General features: G+C 41.1%; 2 protein-coding genes across 3 annotated transcripts; both read left to right on the forward strand.

Annotated features, from left to right (window-relative positions):
• Positions 1-11,183: 11,183 nt before the first annotated feature.
• On the forward strand, positions 11,184-16,093 carry LOC124121683 (BTB/POZ domain-containing protein 6-like). Of its 2 annotated transcripts, none has more exons than XM_046484733.2 (3): positions 11,184-11,218; positions 13,443-13,720; positions 14,478-16,093. In XM_046484733.2, exons 1-3 carry the CDS (start codon positions 11,210-11,212, stop codon positions 15,532-15,534), a joined length of 1,344 nt encoding a protein of 447 aa, XP_046340689.2. In that variant the 5' UTR covers positions 11,184-11,209; the 3' UTR covers positions 15,535-16,093. The 2 variants fall into 2 exon arrangements, with proteins under 2 accessions (XP_046340689.2, XP_046340688.2); XM_046484732.2 differs by having other exon boundaries at positions 11,200-11,561.
• Positions 16,094-20,824: 4,731 nt separating this feature from the next.
• On the forward strand, positions 20,825-25,301 carry LOC124121688 (BTB/POZ domain-containing protein 6-like). Its single transcript, XM_046484739.2, has 3 exons — positions 20,825-20,900; positions 23,108-23,385; positions 24,267-25,301. The coding sequence occupies exons 2-3, from the start codon at positions 23,117-23,119 to the stop codon at positions 25,285-25,287; spliced, it is 1,290 nt and encodes a 429-aa protein (XP_046340695.2). The 5' UTR covers positions 20,825-20,900; positions 23,108-23,116; the 3' UTR covers positions 25,288-25,301.
• The last annotated feature ends 372 nt before the right edge of the window (positions 25,302-25,673 follow it).

The following is a 25,673-nucleotide window of genomic DNA, read 5'->3' on the forward strand; positions in this document are numbered from 1 at the left end:
CCGAAATCTGAAATGAGAAGAACTGGGTAATGGTTTTGTGATCTCATTACAATGCTAGAATGATTATCATTTATTATTTCAGTTAGAACTACTTGTCCTTAAACAAGTATCTGATGAAATTGAATTAAGTAGATGCCTGCCAACAGTGACCAACCATTAAATACTTTGACACACCCTGTTTACTGATACCCATTCCGATGTTGTTGTTGTTGATATTAGTCTCAATGCCCTAATGTCTTTATTTGAGACATAATAAACAAATTTAAGTCAGCGCTTACAGACATACAATTCTTTATCTGAAAAGAGACGCGAAACAACCTATTTTCCAGAGGGCAAACTATATTTATCACTCCACCAACCCACACCATACATTGACAGAAATAGTGTGTAAAGTTTACTAACTTAGTTAGTTGATGTCACTGTCCACTCATACACTAACATGTTAGTGGACTTTACTAATCAGTTAGTACTTTTTTTACTCGGTGGCCTATTGTCACTAATTGAAAAAAAGGTTAAGTCGTAATCAACTTCTTTGATATCTAATCCGTCACGTTACCACCTGTGCTGTGGAGACAAGTGTCGTCACAAGTGTCAATTCTGTTACAGGTCGATTTCCAAATTGAAACAATACGTTAATCCGGAAAGTTGTACGTAAAAGAACTTAGTTTGAAACCAACAAACAACCAACAAGTGGTATACAATTAACAAATGTAAAATTAACTAGATTTACAAATTAACACAAATTACTGCACAGCAATTACAATGGCAGTACACAATAGAGTGGTAGTACAATATTCAATGGTAGTATATAATAGAGTGGTAGTACAATATTCAATGGTAGTACACAATAGAGTGGTAGTACAATATTCAATGGCAGTACACAATAGAGTGGTAGTACAATATTCAATGGTAGTACACAATAGAGTGGTAGTACAATATTCAATGGTAGTACACAATAGAGTGGTAGTACAATATTCAATGGTAGTATATAATAGAGTGGTAGTACAATATTCAATGGTAGTATATAATAGAGTGGTAGTACAATATTCAATGGTAGTATATAATAGAGTGGTAGTACAATATTCAATGGTAGTACACAATAGAGTGGTAGTACAATATTCAATGGTAGTATATAATAGAGTGGTAGTACAATATTCAATGGTAGTATATAATAGAGTGGTAGTACAATATTCAATGGTAGTACACAATAGAGTGGTAGTACAATATTCAATGGCAGTACACAATAGAGTGGTAGTACAATATTCAATGGTAGTACACAATAGAGTGGTAGTACAATATTCAATGGTAGTACACAATAGAGTGGTAGTACAATATTCAATGGTAGTATATAATAGAGTGGTAGTACAATATTCAATGGTAGTATATAATAGAGTGGTAGTACAATATTCAATGGTAGTATATAATAGAGTGGTAGTACAATATTCAATGGTAGTATATAATAGAGTGGTAGTACACAATAGAGTGGTAGTACACAATAGAGTGGTAGTACAATATTCAATGGCAGTATATAACATGATGGCAGGGGTCAGTATCAAACATAAAAACACAGTGGTGATAGCAAACGTCTGTGATAATAATATATTCACCCAACGGCGACTGTGGTCAAACTACCGATAAAGGCCTAGGCAAGGAATCAGGGGTGATGAGTGATCCTAACACGAAAGCTGGTCTTGATGTAATGAAATGTGTGAGAGATAGCATAGGCACGCTCTTGTCCCTTTATATACAGTCTAACTGGCTTCCAGAACACCACACAATATGCCATACCAGTACACCGGAAGTTTACAAACCACACTAATGTCTAAATATGGTAACTTCCTGACGACTGCCCAGATTAAATGGTACCCAAAATACAATGCATTGAACATCTACCGAATCTCCACAGAACGATGTAACAGTTAAAACCACTGTTAAACAACAAAATACACTGCCATATGGCAATTCCTAGTCACCATTGGCTTGTTGTTTTTTACATTTTTATGTTACGATTGTACAAAGTTCATTGTACGTCCTGGTCGTATGTGTGTTATGTAAGTGCCTGTGAATCTGATTTGCACACCTAATTTCAATATATACTGGTGGAAATTAATAAGGGAACACAGTAAAATGATTTGCCATCATGGGTTCCCAGGCTCGTCTACAAACACAAACTGACGGCATAAAGAAACTTTACCATAGTTTAAATTCACTCTAGTTTAAAAACCAGATAAAAAAATAGATGCATGACATAAAATGTATTGAAATATTCAAAATTTCAACGAAATCAACATTCAGAATTGAAGCTATATAGCTTCCAATATTGGCGTGACAGATGCCCAAATTGAGGTTGGGTAGCAAAAACATGCTTTCAACGAAATGGACAAAGGGCACACACATCTGAAATTGCTCAAGTTCAAAGACACTAGCGTGTAAGACCACCCCCTGCTACAAGATACGCAAAAACATTCCGGCATACAGAAAAAGTCAGTCATGTGATGACGTCACGTGGGATACGTCGCCATTCTTCATGGAGGGCCTGGATCAGTTCTTGTCAGTTGGCTGGAGGATGTGGTCGCTCTACGATTCATGACATCCCAGAGGTGTTCTATGAAGGACATATCTAGGGAGCGTGCAGGCCACGGCAACACGTTGACGTTGTTGGCTGCAAGGAAGTTCTGTACGATTCGGGCTGTGTGGGATCTGGCGTTGTCGTGCTGATGTGGATTTTCTCCAGCTCACAAATTCCTCCCCACCCCATAAGGCCACCTCCATATGGTACGACCTCCTGAACTTGCCGCCGTTCCTTCTCCCTTTCGGCGGTAAACACGTTGTCTTCCATCAGGTCTGAACAAACCCGGCTTTCATCACTGATGAGGACCCTCTGCCAGTCACGTCGCTGCCAACGACGTACAGTCCCGGCCCATCTCAATCCGAGACAACGTTATTGTGCTGTCCTCTGTAAGGTCTGGGGCGGTGGGGTAGCCTAGTGGTTAAAGTGTTCGTTTGTCGTGCTGAAGACCCGGGTTCGATTCCCCACATGGGCACAATGTGTGAAGCCCATTTCTGGTGTCCCCCGCCGTGATATTGCTGGAATATTGCTAAAAGCGGCGTAAAACCATACTCACTCACTCACTCACTGCAAGGTCTGCAAGTCCTAATTCCTTGAGCCATGAGTCGCCTGGCCACTGTCTGTCGCCTAAGGCAGTTGCCCTAAGGCAGTTGTGTCTGATGATGTCACAGTCAGGAATCGATTCCGGAGATGCACAGTACGCAAGTACCTGTCATCACAAGTCGTAGGGGGCACGGGTGGCCCAGTCGTCTAAGGCGCCGCGATTCTCTGTTGCGTTCCTTGAACACGCCAGAAACCTATGATTGTGGGTTCGAATCCCGGTTCGCCCCGATTATGTTTCTAGATTTGTCAGCACCATACCCGTGCTCGTGGGTTTCACCGAAGTGGTAAACGTCTGAGACCTGCATCACTTCGAGCTTTCCTCCCACATTAAGCTGACACGTCGCGATATAACTGGAATACTGTTAAAAGCGGCGTTAAACCCAACTCACTCACTCCATCAATCAAGGCATTGCCTAAAAGTCGGGCCGGGCCGGGCCAAGACGGGCCAAAGTGTTATTGGCTAATTACTTCATTATCGGCGATCATACCTACATATTATTGATGCAACATACACACATGACATTAATGAACAATCACCAACCAAAAACGTGAAACATAATTAGGTATTTCGGAGTAAATCGTTTGAAATCCAGAAAGTGGAGCTGTGTGTAAGCGTCGCTGATCTAGGTAACATGTAAAAGAGCAATCGTTAAACGAAATAAGATTTGAAACGTATCAAATACTTCTAACTATCGCGATACCAATTTCCATCTGTCGGCATAGCGTTTATATTTATAGGATAGTACTATATCTATGTAAATACCACTTAATAATGTCACTGTTCATCGTGTATAAAGCAGACACGTTGGTTAAAGTAGACCTCTTCTCCCCATACTCTCAACAGTCTCACAAGTGTTCGGTTGACTTGGCTCGGGCTGTCAAAATCAACTTAAACCTCACAGATGTAACATGAAATGGATTCACACCTATAGATTAGTATTATATCTACCTAAATATCTCTTTATAGTGTCTCAGATCGCGGTTTTTAAAGAAAACTTGGTGCTCAAAGTGAAGCCCTTTCCCCTCTACATTCTCAACATAGTCTCTATCAAAAGTGTTTGGCTTGTGGTGGGTCTGACTTGGCCCGGGCTGTCAAAATACGTTTTTACTTCATTAAATAAACATTCACTCATTGAACATCTCCAACAGTTTTGTCCACGTTGAGATCCACTGAAATGGTTAGTTCACTTGTTACATTTATATAGAACAGAACGATATTTGTCATTAAATATGATTGTGGATACATTTGGCTATATTTTAAAATTCAACAATAGCTTGCGTGTGGTATAAAATCAAATATTGTTTGTAAAAACAATTTGTGTGTGTTAATATATATGTTTTTTAAAGGAAGAGGTGTTTGAATAAATAATTATTTGTGTGTTCACAAACCCCTATCATGTAATTATATTTTCCTGAATAACATGTTGTTTGCATGTAAAATAAATGTCCCTGTTTACCTATGTAGAAAGTCAATGAGCGAAATAAAACTGTGTAACAGACTGTGTATTATAGATCCATAGAAATACGATTGCAAATACGATCAATTCAGAATACAACAGGTGTTAGGTTTGGCTAATTGATCAAATGTATCTCGATGACAAATTGAAATGTATTTCGCAGGTAATAGTCAATAAACATTGTGACAGAAAAACAAGTGAAGGATTGAGTTGAATTTTAGTTTTGCGAAAAAGGTCCGTGGTTTCTGTGGATGAAACTAAGTTTGACAATGTTGCAAATGATCACTTTCTTTGACTTAATTACGGATTCCTCAACCTTTATCGAGGAGAATTGTTTACAGTTAAGTAAAATTCTAATTAAGATTTCTTAAAGCTGTCACGGTGGCAAATTCAAACTTCGATATCATGGTACACAGTTCTATTGTAACGTCAGATTGGGAGTTCGAGATGGCGCTGTGTATTTTTATCTCGAATTTGAAATAAGCGGTTAAATTTATATGTTTTGTTTGTTTGTCTGTTTGTTTAACGCCACACTCAGCAATATGCCAGCTATATAACGGAGGTCATGCAAATAATCAAGTCTGGACCTGACAATCCAGTGATTGACATCACGAGCATCAATCCACACAGTTGGGATAAGATGACATGCATCAAATCAACCAAGTCAGCGAGCCTGACAACCAACCCGATCCCGTTAGTCGCCTCTAACGACAACCATAGTCACTTTTTAATACAAGCATTGGTTGCTGAAGATCTGTTCTAACCCTGATCTTCACAGGTCCAAATCTATATGTATTTTTATGGTTAGGCGGTCGTGATCGGAGAATAGGTTCGAGAGTTCGGTACACACATTCGTGGTCAATATCTCTCATGTTGTGGATGATAGGGATTTTGTCATGTTTTGAAGAAATGTCATCACTGACATGCTTTTGATGGTACACAAAACGTAAGCTTTACCTCGAACATGCTAGTTCCGGTCACAAAATTTATACTTTATCTTTTACTGATTTTTGTATTAATAACATTACAACGTTTCTCAAGGTTACAGACTCCAAGGATTCATTAAAGTGCATTTTAAGCATCTAAAATTGACAACTAACACCCTGATGGCAAAAATCCTAACGATTTTTACTAAAAATAGATACGAAAACTTTTGCTGAACCCGAGATTTGAATGACTGACAAATACGTACTTTCTTGTGTTCTCATACATAAAACAGCAGTGTAAACATGATCTAACATGGCTTAATGTGGAATGTGTCTAGGATTGTAAACTGTCCATATTATTCCAAATTGTATGCATACACGTGTCATGTCTTTATTTGGTTTTGTGTCTCTACCCGCAAACATGTGTGGCAAGATACACCTCCCAGGATAGTGGACGATGTGGACACTGACGAAAATTTCTACAACATGTCCAAACATTCCCAAACAGACAGAATCATATGCTTTCTGAGAGTCAATCCAGCACATCGTTGTTGTCGTTGTCGTTTTTGTCGTCTACGTCATCATTATCCTTCAAGGATAGTGGACGGTATGGACACTGGAATATTTCGAATATTTGGAAATGTGTGCATTTTAATTAATATAAACACTATTTTAAGCGTCAGGAAACGGGATTGTTCTTGTCATGAATGGCGAGTATAACAACTTGGGAAGCTAGCTTGACATTTCGATAGTACGGTCTTCATACTGTCTTTGCCTTGTTTCTCCTGAATCTCAATAGTTTCAAAAGAAACAGATAAATCGGTCATACAATGCTTTCATTGGATTAATCAAAAAGGACCATATCAGGTTTGTTCGCTTGGATACGTCTGACTCTGTATGTGGGCGTATTCCAAAGAATTTGATATGTAATTATCATTTCCCACGACGCCCTCTGCATATTCTGGGTCGTACCATTGATGGTCTCGGAGTCAAAACCATACATTACGGTAACAAGAGGATCGAACCATGCCAAAGATACTGTGTTTGTGTCAAGCTGGACATCAACTTTGACACAAAATCACACATTGACGTTTTCGAGTGGCAAGTGACTGGTTCTGGGTCGATTTGATATGACACTTCGCTTGATAGACACTCATTTCTGTACCGTCCAGCACCATCAACAAAATAAACATTAACATTGATATTCAGTACTGCATCAATGGGTCGTTTAGGAAAATCCATTGAATGACTTGTTTTCAGTCTTGACATGCTTCACAAGAGGATCTTCAGATCAATAAATATGTGCAAAAGTGCACGATTAAATTCAATCATGAAAGGCCTCCTTGTTAATCACACCATAGACGTTAAAATATGGTGATGATCCTCATCATAAACAACTATTATCATCATTATCATTATAATGTTTATGTTCCCGTCACAGTACATCGTATTTAAAGAAAACAAGGTATAGATATAAACAAATTTGATAATACATCCGTGAGTTTAAAGTTGATTTTGACAACCCGGGCCAAGTCGGACCGAACACTTCTAACAGGGATTTTCTTAAGAAAATACAGTAAAAATGCTTCACTTTGAGCCCCTTGTTTTCTTTAAATACGATGTACCGTGACATTATAAAGTGGTATATAGGTAGATTTAATACTAATCTATACGTGTAAACACATTTTAAAATACATCTGTGCGTTTAAAGTAGATTTTGACAGCCCGGGCCAAGTCGTACCCAACACAAGCCAAACACTTCTGATAGAGACTATGTTGAGAGTGTAGAGGGAAAAGGGCTTCACTTTGAGCCCCTTGTTTTCTATAAATACTGCGATCTGTGACATTATAAAGTGGTGTATAGGTACATATAACACTAATCTATAGATGTAAACACATGTGATGATACATCTGTGTGTTTAAAGTAGATTTTGACCGCCCGGGCCAAGGCCGTCCCAACACAAGCGAAACACTTCTGATAGAGACTATGTTGAGAATGTAGAGGGAAAAGGGCTTCACTTTGAGCCCCTTGTTTTCTTTTAATACGATGTACCGTGACATTATAAAATGGTATATAGGTAGATTTAATATTAATCTATAGATGTAAACACATTTGAAGATAGATTTTTGTGTTTATAGAAGATTTTGACAGCCCGGACCAAGTCGGACCTAACACAAGCCAAACACTTCTGATAGAGACTATGTCTAGGATGAAGAGGGAAAAGGGCTTCACTTTGAGCCCCTTGTTTTCTTTAAAGACGATGTACTGATACATTATAAAGTGGTGTATAGGTAGATATAACACAAATCTATAGATGTAAACACATTTGATGAATCATATGTGTGTTTAAAGTAGATTTTGACCGCCCGGGCCAAGTCCGTCCCAACACAAGCCAAACACTTTTTATAGTGACTATGTTGAGAATGTAGAGGGAAAAGGGCTTCACTTTGAGCACCTTGTTTTCTTTAAATACAGCGACTTGAGACACTATAAAGTTGTATATAGGTAGATGTAATGCTAGTCTATAGATTTAAAGACATGTGATGATACATTTGTGTGTTCAAAGTGCATTTTGACAGCCCGGGCCAAGTCGGCCCAAACACAAGCCAAACACTTCTGATAGAGACTATGTTGAGAATGTAGAGGAAAAAGGGCTTCACTTTGAGCCCCTTGTTTTCTTTAAGTACAGCGATCTGAGACACTATAATGTGGTATTTAGGTAGATATAATACTAATCTATAGATGTGAATCCATTTGATGATCCATCTATGAGGTTTAAGTTGATTTTGACAGCCCGGGCCATGTCGGACCGAACACTTCTAACAGGGATTTTCTTAAGAAAATACAGTAAAAATGCTTCACTTTGAGCCCCTTGTTTTCTTTAAATACGATGTACCGTGACATTATAAAGTGGTATATAGGTAGATTTAATACTAATCTATACGTGTAAACACATTTTAAAATACATCTGTGCGTTTAAAGTAGATTTTGACAGCCCGGGCCAAGTCGTACCCAACACAAGCCAAACACTTTTTATAGTGACTATGTTGAGAATGTAGAGGGAAAAGGGCTTCACTTTGAGCACCTTGTTTTCTTTAAATACAGCGACTTGAGACACTATAAAGTTGTATATAGGTAGATGTAATGCTAGTCTATAGATTTAAAGACATGTGATGATACATTTGTGTGTTTAAAGAGCATTTTGACAGCCCGGGCCAAGTCGGACCCAATTCAAGCCAAACACTTTTGATAGAGACTATGTTGAGAATGTAGAGTGTAAAAGGCTTCGCTTTGAGCTCTGTGTTTTCTTTAACTACTGAAATATGAGACAATAAAGTGGTATATAATTAGATATAATACTAATCTTTAGATATAAAGAATGTTAGGAACTTTAGAAGTGCTTGGACAGTTATTAACATGTGTCGTGTCAGTCCTTTGACATTCGCGAATATCCACTTCCAGAAAGCATCCTGTGTTGGTTCAACACGAATTAGTAAAGGTTAATTAGGGATGCCCAACACGTTAATTAATGAAAGAAGAGTAGTCAAAACACTGTCGTTTCCTGCCCAGGACATCACACGCCAAAGTCGGTGAGAAGCATTCTAATCAAAGAATACTCACAGTCAAGACACTGACTTTTCTACGAGACTCACGGTATGTAGTCATAATCATCAGTATATAACATTGTTGAAGGTGCATTTTTATTCAAACTCAATTAAATGAGCAAAACTATACGTTTGTGGACATTTGAGATCTGCCTAGATATGCGCGTTTCGTTTTATTATTCTGCAATCCATTTTTAGTATTACCCACTGGCCCGGCCCGGCCCGACTTTTCTTGGCCCGACTTTTCTTGGCCCGACTTTTAGGCAATCCCCTCAATCAACGGGTGTTTGACAATTGTAAGCTGTCTGTGTTTTGAATATACACATTTGGTGTTTAACACACGACTTAATCAGCCTGGTATCAATTTGCAGTTTTTAACATTGGATAATTGAAGATTTGCCAACATATTTAGGTTATGACTAATTGCCACAGTAAGGTTTCGTAATCAAGCCAACAGCGGAGTACAACCCGTTTCACCATTTAAGTATTCGGTTGTCCTTGAGGGAAATCTGCGTGAGACGAGGAAACAAATACGTTAAACAGAAACAATCTCTTACCTTGCTATGCCCATGTCAAAATGTCAAACATGAGATATCTGCAGCAACACACAGAGCGATAGTGAGTTAAGTTACAGCGATAAATGATTTAACATCTGGTACAACATGTCGCCCGATACAGGAATTGATCATTTGATCATTTCATTTGAACTTGAAACATAGCTTTTCGCAATATTAACAATCATGCACTCCGAGCATCTGAAAGAGTGATCTCGTGTGAGAGATAATGATATATTGCAATATCACTGATACTCCCGCGTGCGAGGTTTTTAAGGGTATGAGTATGAGTATCTCCGCTTGTGTGTGAGACCTCTGTGTTCTAAACAAAAACACAAGATGTCCTGCTATACACAAATTTGATGTATAATTAATTTGATCAGGTACGAAATGTGGTAATGTATGTTTATGAGGCTGTGCAATTTAGGACAAATATATTGTCAGAACAATACACGCACTAATGTGACTGCTGCCAACTTTGACGTACCATGGGCCGAAGGCCGGTGTCTGTGCTGAAACTGTTGTTATAAAGTGATAGTGAGTGAGTGAGTTTGGTTTTACGCCGCTATTAGCAATATTCCAGCAATTTCACGGCGGGGGACACCAGAAATGAGATTCACACATTGTACCCATGTCGGGAATCGAACCCGGATCTTCGGCGTGACGAGCTAACGCTTTAACCACTAGGCTACCCGAACGCCCCTATAAAGTGATAGTTTTGGATCAGCTCGCTTAGCAGAGGTACTACTGAACAAGACCTACCCACACAACAACAGACCTGAGTGAATAAACAGTCTGTTTATTAGATAGCCAGAGTATGATCTGTGACTGTCTGTCGTCCGTATTTATACCCAGAGTTCCAGGAAACACTTTGAGCAATTTTACTCGAAGGTTTCTGGTTTATTTGGGTTATTACATTTTTCATTGGGTAATCAATATTGTTTCTCTTATCTATTCAACACTCTAGAATGTTTTTCCCAAAGTGAGTAAACATTATGATATTTTAAAAAATGAAATGTTTTAGATGTATGTAACAGTTCTTAATATAGACTTGACTCGGAAAGTAAATAGCTCGTAATTGTGTTTCGGAAATTAGCTCCGTTGTACGCATGCTGCAAAAAACTTCATTAGGTATTAACGCGTGCTGTTTTGTACGTTTGAGGTTGTCATTACTGTACGCAAGTAAATTGGGTTTTGAATATTTTTGGGGAAGTATCTTACACAAATACGCAGCTTATCTGTAGCTATGTATGCCTATTCCAGATACTACAGATACTCACATTTTCTGTTAATGTCAACGTTAGTGGCGCTATCTTGACAGAATCATATTATTTAGTTTGACCGAGGCGTTGGTGTTAAAGGCGTTTATTAATGAAATTTAGTATGAAGAATAATAGCAGATGACGTAGGAGTTCTCTCTCTTGTCATGTAGAAACTGAAAAAGCGTACATAAAATACATAACTGGAAAGCGGAAGTGGTTTCAAAACGCGACTATGGCCGAGGTAGGTTCTATACTGTTGGTGTTAGCTAACTGTGTTGAGTGGCAGTGTATTGAGCGTTGGTTACATGCCTGGATCATGTAGATTCACGGGGCACATGTCAAGATATGTGTCTGACCTCGCGACAAAAGAAATGCGTGCCATGTAGGCCCAGATCTGTGTCGAGACTAGAAGGGGAAGGCATGGAAACAAGAATGCTAGCACCCTTGATGATTTTTCTTTGGGAAGCGTGTTATCGCGGATATCCAGTCTGTGACATCAGGTCACAGCAAGAGGAGAATGGTTTCCCTAGAAGCGCACTTTCTTCGTGGACAGTGTTATGAAACTAGCACACTGTCGACTAACGGTATGTCATAAGCTGGCCATGTGTTATTTATTCTAGAAATATATTGTGTAAAGACTGTGGGATGAAGTAAGAAATATTGTGAACTGATACACCGAGAACATGTACGGCTGTAGCAGTTATGTTGTTTAAAGTGGGCACCGGCTCCGTGCAGATTTGTGGAGGCTGACACTGTACAGCACAGCCTCGACGGAGTTGTGTCCCTTTATTAATATGGTTTTCGTCCACCGCACAGTCCCATTCGTCACAACTCGCCCCTTTCCGTGACCTGCAAAAAGACTCGCCCCTCTATCGGTGAATGTTATGTGCGAAAATACGACAAACCAATCAGAATGCGCGTTTGATTTCGAGTTCTTTGTCAAATAATCCCTTAGAAATAATTTTTGATTTTACATATGTCTTGCATCTAAAAATATATCGAAGACACAGTTAAATGTGGTCAATCATACTGTATAATTCCGCATGTCCCGATGTGCTTTAAATTGCATCTGAAATATATATAATATATGGGGAACTATATGTAAACAATTACGCAACGAGTTGTCAATTGTTTTAGATATGTCCGTTTGCGCTAAGACGGAACCCAGTCGCAAAAATGGCCATGAGAGGGGCACTAGTCGCTATTCGGCTTGTCCCGGAATAACACGAGTTGGTCACGAATGAGTCCAACTGGTACCATGTAACGATAAACACATTCGTTCGATCGTTCGACATGCAATGACTCGCGACTTTGTGGCGTTTTGTTTAGATGGTTACTGACAAACAGTTTACTTATGTCTGTCCCGCCGTCATATAGATGGAATATTGCTAAGTGCGGCGTAAAACAAAACAAAATTTATGTGTGTCATGGGAGTGTTGAGTGCTACTGCACCCCCACTTCTCGATCAACCAATCCACGCCCAAATACTGAATGCATGCTAATCTGCAGCTGATGTTTTGTTATCATTCTATGTACCGGCATGCGTGTAAAAAAACAGGTAATTAAGCAGATAAGGTAAGTAAGCTTCTTTGTAGTGAGTGGGGGCACGGGTGGCCCAGTCGTCTAAGGCGCCGCGATTTTCTGTGCAGCTTAATGTGGGAGGAAAGCCCTAAGTGATGCAGGTCTCAGACGTTTACCTCCCCACGAGCACGGGTATTGTGCTGACAAACCTAGAAACATAAACGGGGCCAACCGGGATTCGAACCCACAATAGAGGTTTCTGGCGTGCCCAAGGGACGCAACTCTGCACAGCGAATCAATTGATGATGAAATGTATACCAGTCATATTTCACGTGATTTGATGGGGCGGCCGGGTAGCCTAGTAGTTAAAGCGTTCGCTCGTCACGCCGAGGACCCGGGTTCAATTCCTTACATGGGTACAATGTGTGAAGCCCATTTCTGGTGTCCCCCGCCGTGATATTGCTGGAATATTGCTAAAGCGGCGAAAAACCGAACTCACTTACTCACTCTCGTAATTTGGTAATCTGCATGAGCAGGTACACGGTGGTTGAACCCGGCCGCACCTCCTTATGAAAAATATGTTTTAGCCCAGCCATAACACAAATCTTGAAAGAAATTCTGAACCTGTGGTAAAAGAAAAAAACAAACGCATTCATTGTGACTCAGTAGCCAAATTTTGCCGAACGTTCGTCTGACGCCAGATGCCAAAGCTTCACGTAGAGGAGGCTGGTTGTTTGTTGTTAACGTCGCACTCAGCAATTTTCCAGCTATATGACGGCGGTCTTTAAATAATCGAGTCTGGACCAGACAATCCAGTGATTGACATCATGAGCATCATTCCCCGCAATTGGAATATGATGACATGTATCAAACAAGTCAGCGAGCCTGACCACCTGATCAGATTCAAATATGAAACCATTGTATGATAAATTGCTGTTATCCAGATAAAGACAATGTCAAGTGAGCACGAAGAGTCTGGATATGTGGACAACTGGCAATCAGGGAAGTCTGTCACAGAGTGTAATCTGCGCATGCTCGACACTGAAGACTTCAGTGACGTCACCTTCCGGGTAGGATCAGAGAAACAGGTGGTCCGAGCTCACCGATACGTTCTTGTCAGTCGCAGCTGTGTCTTCCATGCCATGTTCTGTGGCCCCCTGGCGGAGAAAGGGGAGGTAACCATCCCTGATATTGAAGCGGATATCTTTAGGGAGTTCTTGAGGTAAGGTCCTTGTTTGGTTGTATAAACTTCCGAACAATAAGACTGAGTTTTGCTCAATAGTGTCTCGACTGAAAGGATATTAATATTTTATCCACAGCAAACATTATAAAATATTTCTCTTGATGTGAACTTTTTATCTTACATGTATAGTGTAAGACATATAAGGGATATTACTTTGTTTATAACAGAAATAGATGGTTGTGATTATTCTTCTATCTATAAAGGATGGAAATATTCATGAAATTGTCTGCCACAAAAAATACATTGTTGCAAGATTGTTGTAGTAATTAAAAAATATCTAGTTTGACAAATGTTGCTGAAAATATATATAGTCTCCGAACACTACCCCCTTCCTCCAAATGACACGTGAAGATACCGGGGTAGAATAGGTCTTCAGCAACCCATGCTTGCCTTAAAAGGTGACTATGCTTGTCGTAAAAGGCGACTAACGGGATCGGGTGGTCAGGCTCGCTGACTTGGTTGATGCATGTCATCGATCCCAATTGCGTGGATCGATGCTCATGATATTGATCACTGGATTGTCTGGTCCAGACTGGATTATTTACAGACCGCCGTCATATAGCTGGAATATTGCCGAATGCGGCGTTAAGCAACAAACCAACCAACCAACCAACCAACCAAATGGATCGTTGGTCCCTTAAGCTTTGTATTCTCCACCTGAACTTAGCTGTATGAACACATAATTCGTTAGATTCGCCATAGCCATGTCATCATTTCTTTTCACACCTTATTGTAGGTATGTGTACACAGACAAGGCAACCATCAACACTGACACAGTCATGGGACTAATGTACACATCAAGGAAGTACTCTGTAGATGCGTTGTTCGGTCTTTGTGTAACGTTCCTGGAGACGTCCCTCTCAGAGGACAATGTCTGCCAGATCCTGGAGGAGTGTCATGGTTACGGGGAGCTGGAGTTGGAACAGAAGGCACTGAAAATCCTGACTGAAGGAGGGGAAGGAGTAATCCAGTCTCCAGGATTTGTGGGTCTTTGCTCAGACTGTCTCGAGAAGTGCTTAAAATCTGATACTATGAAAGCAAAAGAGGAAGACTTATTTGAAGCAGTGTTTACTTGGATAAAGGCAAGATGCCAGAAGGAAGGTGTGAGTGACACACCAGAGAACAAACGGAGACTCCTGGGAGAGATGAGATATGAGATCCGGTTTACCAGCATGCCCCTGGAGTTCCTGGTGAACGTTGTTGGTCCTTCAGCAGTGCTGACAGATAGTGAGAGAGTTCGTATAATTGACAGAAAAGTAAACTCAGCTGTTGATATATCTCCATTTAACCAATCACAGAGGAGGATATCAGACATCGCAGACAGAGATGTGTCTAAAACTTACAGATATGTAAACAGGTTTCTAAACGTATCCTATTTTCGAAGCTCAACCCCAGGAAGATACTCCATCTCATTTTCATCATCTCAGAGCATTGTACTAGAAGGATGTCAGCTGTATGGTGGACCCTTCGGTAAAGTGCACATGCTGAATATCAGAGTGTATGACTCCAATGACGTGGTGATATCTGAGCCGTTACTGAACACGAGGGTGAAACTTGAAAGCTGCTTTCAGGGGAATGACGTCTTGTTTCACAGGTGGGTTTCCCTCACAGCTGGTGTGACCTACACTCTGTGTGTGGACATGGATGGGGGTCCCACTGCCTGGGGTGAGGTAGGGCAGGACACGGTGACAGTGGATGGAGTACAGTTCTCCTTCAAAGACTCTCCCATGTGTACTATGGGAACATCAACAAAAGGTGGACAAATACCTGGCTTAATATTCAATCTTGCGTGATGAATTGTGTTGATGTCGGACGTCACAAAATCTGATGTCATTACATTTAAGATACAATCTTCAATTGGGTAATATAAGTTTCAAACCGATACAGTCCCTCTAAATCAAGCATCTCCACGGGCATCAAAAACGTGTTCTAAAGTTTCGAACATTAGATCATAAAGACTAAGACTGGCCGATGGTGTGGTGTACCTAGAAAACGCACGCACGCACGCATGCGCCGTTAAACCCCATTTCGACCCCCCTCGCCTCACTACTAACACAGAATCTGATGTCAAATTGATCTTCAGTTTAATTACCAGTACAGTCCTTCAATAACAGGCGTTGCTTTGCGACCAGAGATGAAAAAGGTTTAATAACGAGTATCAATTTCATTCAAGGTTTAATAACGAGTATCAATTTCATTTTCACAATATTAGACTGACACAAACAGCTGTTAATTCATTGTGAGTGAGAGAGCGAACGGTACTGAAAAGCAACACACGCGTGTTAGCATGACATCACCAGGCGAGGTATTCTGCAGTTTAAACTGAAGTAAATAAAAGAAAATCCACACGTATTTGTACACTCGTTTATTGTAGGCCGGTGAACGAACAGTAATGAAACCCCACTCCACATATGTTTCAATATCAGAATACAATATCGTCTTTATCCCCATGAAGATCCGGGTTAAAATAGGCCTTTAGCCGCCCATGTTTACGTTAAAAGCGACTATACTTGTTGTAAGATGCGACTAAAGGGATTGGATGGTCAGGCTCGCTGACTTGGTTGACGCATGTCATCGTATCCCCATTGTGTGGATCGATACTCATGATGTCAAACACCAGACTCGATTATTTCCAGACCTCCGTCATAAAGCTGGTGTTAAAGAACAGACAAACAAATAAAAACAATACCGTCTTAACACATCTGTATTAACACTGTAAGACTCTCACAACATTGCTCATCGGGATTTTAGTCCGTTTATTTATAGACATTACACTGTTTCCACCCTTGACGAACTAGGCTGGAATTTCTGGGCTCGATCGTAGCGCCACCAATGATTATTACGAGTTATGTCCCTTCGTTGTACCTCCTATTGACCAATAGGATTCCAGCTCTTATATCACTTGCGTTTGCTTCAAACAAAATGGCGGCGCCCAGTGAAGACGATCTCGGTCCACTTGCACAGAACAATCTTAGCGCTACAATTATTGTAAATCCTTAAGATCGCGATGTTAGGCACGGCAGTTTACGAACCTGATGTCGATTTCGATATACGATGTTGATTGGACTATGCAAAGACTCGTTAGTGAGTGAGTGAGTGAGTTTGGTTTTACGCCGCTTTTAGCAATATTCCAGCAATATCACGGCGGGGGACACCAGAAATGGGCTTCACACATTGTACCCATGTCGGGATTCGAATGACTCGTCAGTCCGGCCAAAATATAACTCCATTATTGCAGCCTAGTTCGGCAAGGGTGGAAACTGGACTTACATAGTCAGTTAACTCCCTTGACTCGGGAAGATGAACAATGCTCCACAATACAATTCATGATATCCAAAATGAGTGAATTGTGCAGTGCTCGAGTATACATAGTATTCTTAGCCTTCACATACTGGAAGATGATAAAACCTTTGTTTATCATGAGTGAGTGAGTGAGTGAGTGGGTTTAACGCCTTTTTTTAACAGTAATACAGTTATATCGCGGCGTGCCAGTTTTATGTGGGAGGAAAGCCCGAAGTGATACAGGTTTCAGACGTTTACCACTTCGGTGCATTCCACGAGCACCGGTATGGTGCTGACAAACCTAGAAACATAATCGGGGCGAACCGGGATTCGAACCCACAATCAGAGGTTTCTGGCGCGCCCAAGGGACTCAACTCTGCACAGCGAATCGCGGCGCCTTAGACGACTGGGCCACCCGTGCCCCCTTGTTTATCATGAATGTCTTACTCAAGCGGATATTTGTAGATCGTTTTATGGAGATGTTATACAGTTGCTCTCGTAGTCAACATCTTCCACAAGCGGGTGGACAAACTGATAATTTACAGTGTCACATTTGATTGCACATGTCATTGTCTTTAAGATTTGACAATGGGCGGGGGATAACGATGACTTCTTGTTGCTATTTTCTTTGATACCTTAAACCTCCAGTGTCAGTGAGTCAGTAATTACAATGTGTATATGTCACGCAAATAGTCCGGACTCCGTGTGGGTTAGAACAGGCTCCCGATGTCTCATGCTTGTCGTAAAACCCATCTGGCTGACGGCGTGTCATCGTGCCTCTACAGTTGCTCATGCTATCAACCACTGGTGTGACTGACTCAGATTCGAGTATTTAAAGGCCGTCTAAACAGGTCAATGAGCACCTTTCACACAATAGTTTGTTCGATCAGGTCCTGAATGTAAGACGATTCTCTCTGGGAGATTGAAGTCAATCAGTTTCTATATTCTGATCTTATGGAAAAAAGAACTGGCATTGTCCGAGAAAATTTAGAGCTAATTGAGGAGGATTTCGCCAAATTCAAAAAGAGATTAGTAAAGGGTCTACCACTATGTATCCCGATTCATAACGTCAATCCATGGAATGGCACCATTCCTCTTCTCCGGCACCAAAGAAATTCAAGATCAGTGAAGAACGTTATGGCCACTGTATTCTTGGATGCAAAGGGTGTGATCCTTGTTGATTAAAAAAATTCAAAAGACAAAAACCGGTGTCTACTATGGTGATTTGCTTCATCGCCTGAGAGATTCTATCGAAAAAAGCGTCGAGGACGCTGGAATTCTACTTTTTCATGACAATGCCTCTTCTCACACCTCTCGAGTTGCAAAGGCTGCTGTGCGACAATGTTGGTTCGAAGAGCTTCCTCAACCCCCATACTCGCCAGACCTTGCACAAAGTGATTTCCACCTGTTTCCTGAACTGAAAGAACGTCTTCGTGAATGTTTTGTTCAGGGTGGCTTCAGAAAACTTCTTCCTGACTGGAATTGAAAAGCTTCACTGTCGATGTGACAAGTGGTTTGAAAAGCAGGGAGATTATGTTGAAAAATAAAATTGAAAACACTTTCATATTTGTTGGTTTTGTTTGTTAGGCTTAGAACTTTTTTGACCAGCCTCCTATTGAGTTCGGTTTGTACGTCGTCTAAACCAACTTCTTTCATCATCACTGGCTCCGAGAGTCTGAGCGCTGCTACATCGCCATCCATGATAACAATAATTTCAGAATTTGGCAGAGGGCCTATTGTCTTAGTTACCTTATCTCTATAACGATGAACAGGCTATATAATATAACGAATTTACGTATACGGGAGAGGTTAATTTCATATCATGTATGTCGACATGTTGGTTTATTTGAAATTTCAAGCCACGCAGTTACCGAAACGAAACATAAAATCATGTGCGTGAAATGTTGATCCTATTCTTTTCCAGCAATAAGAGATACTTCAAAATCGTCTTCATGTAGTTAATTGATGCATCTGACCGTTTCTGGTCATTAGCTTACATTATTAAACCATTCGTGTGTAATCCGATGTCCTTCTTTTCACAAGGACTAATTTTCTGATTTGCACGGTGTATACAAAAGAAGAACTGTACTCCGGACATCGTAAATAACATCATAATATAAAATATGTTCTGAATATGCTTATTCAAGAACAACGACGACATCCCAAATTATATGTAATGCGGCTGTATTCCACAATCTACATATCACACTTTTGATCGTTTGGATGCTCATATTCACTGTAAATATTTGGATTGTTATATTTCGTATTTTGAATTAACCCAGTCCCCGGTGTTTTTTAATCAGTGCACCGCACATAGCCACATGGGAAACGTTTGGTAGCAAAGTCAAAGCCTGTTCTAACCCAGTAGTGTGTCGGCGAATTTTCATAGAGCCTGTAGTATTTTTCAACCGTTTAATGGAATTCAATGCACAGCCGTAGCGTTGGTCGCTATCATAGATTTTGTGTGCAAGGGCTCAAATCTATTTGCGTCTATACCATATCATATGAGTGAGTGAGTGATTTGGGTTTAACGCCGCTTTTAACAGTATTCCAGTTATATCACGGCGTGTCAGCTTAATGTGGGAGGAAAGCCCGAAGTGATGCAGGTCTCAGACGTTTACCACTTCGGTGAAACCCACGAGCACGGGTATGGTGCTGACAAACCTAGAAACATAATCGTGGCGAACCGGGATTCGAACCCACAATCATAGGTTTCTGGAGTCCCAAGGGACGCAACTCTGCACAGCGAATCGCGGCGCCTTAGACGACTGGGCCACCCGTGCCCCCCCATATCATATGAACTCACACCAATCATTGTTACAAGTAAACCACATTCCACAACAGTTACTGACACTGGACAAAAAAAAACAGTACATAGAAAAAGACCAAGTAACTCAACTCATCATGATCATAATTTCTATTTTTTGAAAGAAAGAAATACAAAAAGAAACTGACCAAAAACGTATAACACGAGACGAGGAATCTCCGTTATTGATTCGTTCTGGTTTTGAGATGTTCTCCACTTCAAATGACATACATCAACATGGTCTTCATTCTACAGGCACCTCCTCCATGGCTACAGCTGGTGATGTTCGCACAGATTTTGGAACATTCGTAAATGTTCCAGCTTGGTTCCCTGGGTATGCTGCGCTGGCGCTACAGTGTAGCGCAAGCGCAGCATGCCCAGGGAACCAGGCTGATATATGTTCATGAAAAATATAACAGGAACTGTCGCATACGTCAAAAATGCTTTGAATGACTTATTAGATAGATCTTCAGCAATCCATGCTTGCCGTAAGAGGCGACGAACAGGATTGGGTAGTCAGGCTCGCTGATTTGGTTGATGCATGCCATCATATTCCAATTGCGTAGTTCGGTGCTCTTGATGTCAATCATTGGATTGTCTGGTCAAGACTCGATTATTTACAGTCCATCATCAAATAGCTGGAATAATGCTGAGTACGCGTTAAACAAGAAAACTGTTTTTAAATAGACCTAACCTATGCAAATGTATAAACTGTATTGCCCAATGCTCAAAATAAATAATATTCTTTCCACAACAGCGTTGTCTTATTTGTGGTTAATATAATTATGCTCCTTCATGCCTTTCAGTAACATCATAATTATGCGTTTGTGAGGCATCACATATGGCGGGGAACTTTGATGCTCTGCATCAATGTTTTCTTGTAACTTATTTACACACTGATATAAGTTTGACACCGGGGAAGAACCCCATGTGACGAATGAGTTCTCTCCCTTGTCATGTAGAAATTGAGAAATGCGCACATAAAATACCAAATTGGAAAGCGGAAGTTTGAAAACGAAACTTGTGTCTTCAGGTGTAAACACCCACATTCGCTAGGCTCGTCACACCAAGGTAGGTTCTAAACTGTCGGTGTAGTATGTGGGAATGTGTTGAGCGTTATATATCCGGATCACATATCCACATCATGTAGATCAACGTGTTTTGGGGAACATTTTCATTTATTCGACATTGACAGATACAGAATCAGTGATTGCACTGCTTTGGGGGGTGGGGTGGGGAGGGGGGAGGGGTGGGGTGGAGGGTAATTGCTGATATCCCGTGTGACATCCACACAGTTAACGTGCAACGATACCTCATACCTCGTGATCATACAAATGTGTTAATGTTCCTCTTTGGGGAGCGTGTTATCGCGGATATCCTGTGTGTGATATCAACTCTGTGACATCACAGCAAGAGGTGAATGGTTTCCCTAGAAGCGCACTGTCTTCGTGGACAGTGTTATGAAACTAGAACACTGCCGACTGACGATATGTCATCAGCTGGTCATGTGTTATTATCCTAGAAATATATGTCGCATATAATGTGTCAATACTATGAGATGAAGAGATACATGTTGAGATAAACATGTACAGTTGTAGCAGTTTTATTGTTTATGTTGGTATACCATCTGTAAGTGAGCTTTATACAGCTTTGTTGAACTTGGCACTATCTAACACAAGCTCGACAGAGTTGCGTCCCTTTAATGATATGGTTGTTCAGGCTGACTGGTATGATGATATTTATGAGTGTCACCATCATCACAACTTGTTGAAATTTGTGTAACGAAGTGTTACCTGTTGCGCTCCCTCCCTGCTTCATAAAATGGGATGTGTTGAAAACATGCTATCTTAATTCATTTAAGAAATATACGACTCTAGGTCGTTGTGTATCGTACAATAAAACACTGCAGGGAGAATAATCCACGATGAGTGCAGCCCCAAGTAGTTTATACTCTCTGCAGTGTTTTATTGTACGATACACAACGACCACAATCACTGGATTGTCTGGTCCAGACTCGATTATTTACAGACCGCCGTCATATAGCTGGAATATTGCTGAGTGCGGCGTTACACAACCAACCAACCAACCAACCAACTACCCATGTCCTTAGAGCGTGTTTGAGTCATGAAGTGACGCCCTGTGTCAGAGGTCAGATCTTCACGCAGAGAGGTATCATGTCAGAGTAAAGGGCGAGTATCTGAGTGAGGTTTTACGCCGTTTTAAGCAATATTCCAGCAATATCACGGCGGGGGACACCAGAAATGGGCTTCACACATTGTGCCAATATGGGGAATCGAACCCGGATCTTCGGCGTGACGAGTGAACGCGTTAAGCACTAGGCTACCCCACCGCCCCCCAGAGTAAGGGATATGACTTTAAAAATGAACTTGTTCATCAAATTACATTTAATTTATAACCTGGCTTTTTCAAAGTGTTATTAAACTCCTCTCAATCAAACGCCGTGATACGACTGGAATACTGTTAAAAGCGGCGTTAAACACAACTCACTCACTCATTCATCTCACTCAACTAGGTATCCGATTCTATCCACAGTGAGGATTGAAACGATCACTTTAACTAGTATATTTTAGAGTGAGTGAGTGAGTTGTGTTTAACGCCACATTTAACAGTATTCCAGTTATATCGCGGCGTGTCAGCTTAATGTGGGAGGAAAGCCCGAAGTGATGCAGGTCTCAGACGTTTACCAAATCGGTGAAACTCACGAGCACGGGTATGGTGCTGACAAACCTAGAAACATAATCGGGGCGAACCGGGATTCGAACCCACAATCATAGGTTTCTAGCGTGCCCAAGGGACGCAATTCTGCACAGCGAATCGCGGCGCCTCAGACCACTGGGCCACCTGTGCCCCCAACTAGAATGTTACGTGTCATGTTACTTTATGTGCAAATAAGTAACAATATAACGTCAAATACTGAATTGAATAAACAATATTTTTTTTAAAAGAGAGAAAAGTTTGAAACCTGCATGCTAATTATCAGAATGATCTGGGCCCCGTTCCACAAAGCGATCTTAGCGCTACGATTGTCGTAAGTCAGTGTTAAAGAACGGGAGTTACGATCGACTTAGAGCTAAGATCACTTTGTGGAACGGGGCCCTGGCAGTTTAAAACGAGGGCGATATACGTCAATCAATCTCTCGATCTCTTTACACGTTTATGTTCAAGTGAAACAATATCTTTCAAAGACGCATGTGAAATAGGTTGTTATATTCAACAATAGATGTTCAACAATTGTATGATATGATTCCGTTTTCTAGATTAAGCCAATGTCGCACGTAAGCCGAGAATCTGGATATGTGGACAACTGGCAGTCAGGGAAGACTGTCACTGAGTGTAATCTGCGCATGCTCGACACTGAAGACGTCAGTGACGTCACCTTCCGGGTGGGGTCAGAGAAACAGGTGGTCCGAGCTCACCGCTACGTTCTTGTCAGTCGCAGCTGTGTCTTCCATGCTATGTTTTGTGGCCCCCTGGCGGAGACAGGGGAGGTAACCATCCCTGACATTGAAGCAGACGTCTTTAATGAGTTCTTGAGGTAAAACCGTTGTTTGGAATGTTTCTAAAACAGTATGTAGATTGAATGGAATAGATCCGACCAACACAAACAAATATGTCTTTTGACTTCAGGTTACTATTCAAAACGGATCATACAATATTAACATACTGAGTGTGAGTGAGTTAGGGTTAACACCGCTTTTAACAGTGTTCCAGTTATATCACGGCGTATCAGTGAGTGAGTGAGAGAGTTGGGTTTAACTCCGCTTTTAACAGTATTCCAGTCATATCACGGCGTATCAGTGAGTGAGTGAGAGAGTTGGGTTTAACGCCGCTTTTAACAGTATTCCAGTTATATCACGACGTATCAGTGAGTGAGTGAGAGAGTTTGGTTTAACTCAGCTTTTAACAGTATTCCAGTCATATCACGGCGTATCAGTGAGTGAGTGAGAGAGTTGGGTTTAACGCCGCTTTAAACAGTATTCCAGTTATATCACGGCGTGTCAGCTTAATGTGGGAGAAAAGCCCGATGTGATGCAGGTCTCAGACGTTTACCACTTCGGTGAAACCCACGAGCACGGGTATGGTGCTAACAAACCTAGAAACATAATCGGGGCGAACCGAGATTCGAACCCACGATCATAGGTTTCTGGCATGTCCAAGGGACGCAACTCTGCACAGCGAATTGCGGCGCCTTAGACAACTGGGCCACCCGTGCTCCCATTAACGTACTGACTATGACTAAGTTCATATTAGCCCTGGATGTGGGATTATAATATAATTCTATAATAAAAGGGTCTATTCAAGAAATCTAGAATTAAAAGACAAACTAAATGCATTGACTTTTCTGAAAGTTAAAAACCTATATCTAGACATATCAGCTCATATCAGAAAACATTTCATGCTTTGTGTTTATTGTAGGTATGTGTACACAGACAAGACAACCATCAACGCTGACACTGTCACCGGGTTAATGTACACATCAAGGAAGTATTCTGTAGATGCATTGTACGATCTGTGTCTAACGTTCCTGGAGACGTCCCTGTCAGAGGACAACGTCTGTCAGATCCTGGAGCAGTGTCATGGTTACGGGGAGATGGACCTGGAACAGAAGGCCCTGAAGATCCTGACAGAAGGAGGGGAGAGAGTCATCAAGTCTCCAGGGTTTATCAATCTGTGTTCTGATTGTCTGAGGATGTTTTTGAAGTCTGACAATAGAAAAGCGAAAGAGGAAGAAGTTTTCGAGGCAACACTGTCTTGGGCTAAAGAATGTTGTAAGATGAACAGTGTCTATGACACGCCTGAGAATATACGACGAGTCCTGGGAGAGATGAGGTATGAGATCCGGTTTACAGCCTTCACCTTGGAGTATCTTGTGAAGGTGGTAGGCCCATCTGGGGTGCTGACAGACAGCGAGAGAGTACGAATTATGGACAAAAAAGTCGACACTGCAGTTAATATATCTCCGTTCAAACAACCACAGGGTAAACAAATCAAGAGGAATTTGCTTAGATATGTCAACAGGTTATGCAAAACAGAGTACAGTCTTATCAAAGCAGGAAGACAGGCCATCACGATTAATCTTAGTAAGAGTATTGATCTGCGTGGATGTCAAGTGTATGGCGGATACGGTGGTGATATGTACAAACTGAGTGCCAGAGTGTTCGGCCTGAACTATGTTCTGATTGCCGAACCCCTGCTGAACACCAGGATGAAACTTTCTGGCCAAGGGCAGCTGAACGATATTCTGTTTCCTGAATCAGTTCTACTGACAGCAGGCAACACCTATAACCTGTGTGTGGACATGGTTGGACCTGACACTTACTACAGTTGCAGTGGAATAAACAGTATCACCGTCGATGGAGTGAGATTTTTGTTCAAAACGTCTTCATACGCCAATAGGGGGCAGATTCCTGGGTTGATATTCCACCTCGAGTCATAGACTGTTTCAGCAGCTGACATTGGACCCAAGATGGATATACAGTAAACTACGGTTATAACAAACTCAAAGGGGCCATTCATTTTTATTCGTTATAACCGTAGTTCGTTAAAAGGTTATATACAGGATATGCACAGCAAATGCCCGAGAGTTGCCCGGGACCAAAAACAGTACGTTATATCCGTCAGTTCGTTATAAGCGTGTTCGTTATTAATGCAGTTTACTGTAGTTGCCTGAGCAATATGCAGTTATGTGGGAGGGTCATGTTTCGGCTTCAATTGCATTTGATTCTGTGGCAAGGAAACCACTGGTTGATAGCAACAGCACTTACGCACACGTATCCTGAGCACAACGCACACGTATCCTGAGCACAACGCACACGTATCCTG

This window comes from Haliotis rufescens, unplaced genomic scaffold, assembly GCF_023055435.1.
Source record: "Haliotis rufescens isolate VD_foot unplaced genomic scaffold, xgHalRufe1.0.p SCAF_8, whole genome shotgun sequence".
NCBI classification, from domain to species: Eukaryota; Metazoa; Mollusca; class Gastropoda; order Lepetellida; family Haliotidae; genus Haliotis; species Haliotis rufescens.

What these genes read in the sequence shown, in the direction of transcription:
- LOC124121688 (XM_046484739.2), top strand. Translation starts at nt 23,117, where the DNA reads ATGTCGCACGTAAGCCGAGAATCTGGATATGTGGACAACTGGCAGTCA. An exon ending in GTCTTTAATGAGTTCTTGAG is followed by an intron (nt 23,386 to 24,266) that starts GTAAAACCGTTG and finishes TGTTTATTGTAG; the next exon opens with GTATGTGTACACAGACAAGA.
- LOC124121683 (XM_046484732.2), top strand. Translation starts at nt 11,535, where the DNA reads ATGAAACTAGCACACTGTCGACTAACG. An exon ending in TAGCACACTGTCGACTAACG is followed by an intron (nt 11,562 to 13,442) that starts GTATGTCATAAG and finishes GCTGTTATCCAG; the next exon opens with ATAAAGACAATGTCAAGTGA. An exon ending in ATCTTTAGGGAGTTCTTGAG is followed by an intron (nt 13,721 to 14,477) that starts GTAAGGTCCTTG and finishes ACCTTATTGTAG; the next exon opens with GTATGTGTACACAGACAAGG.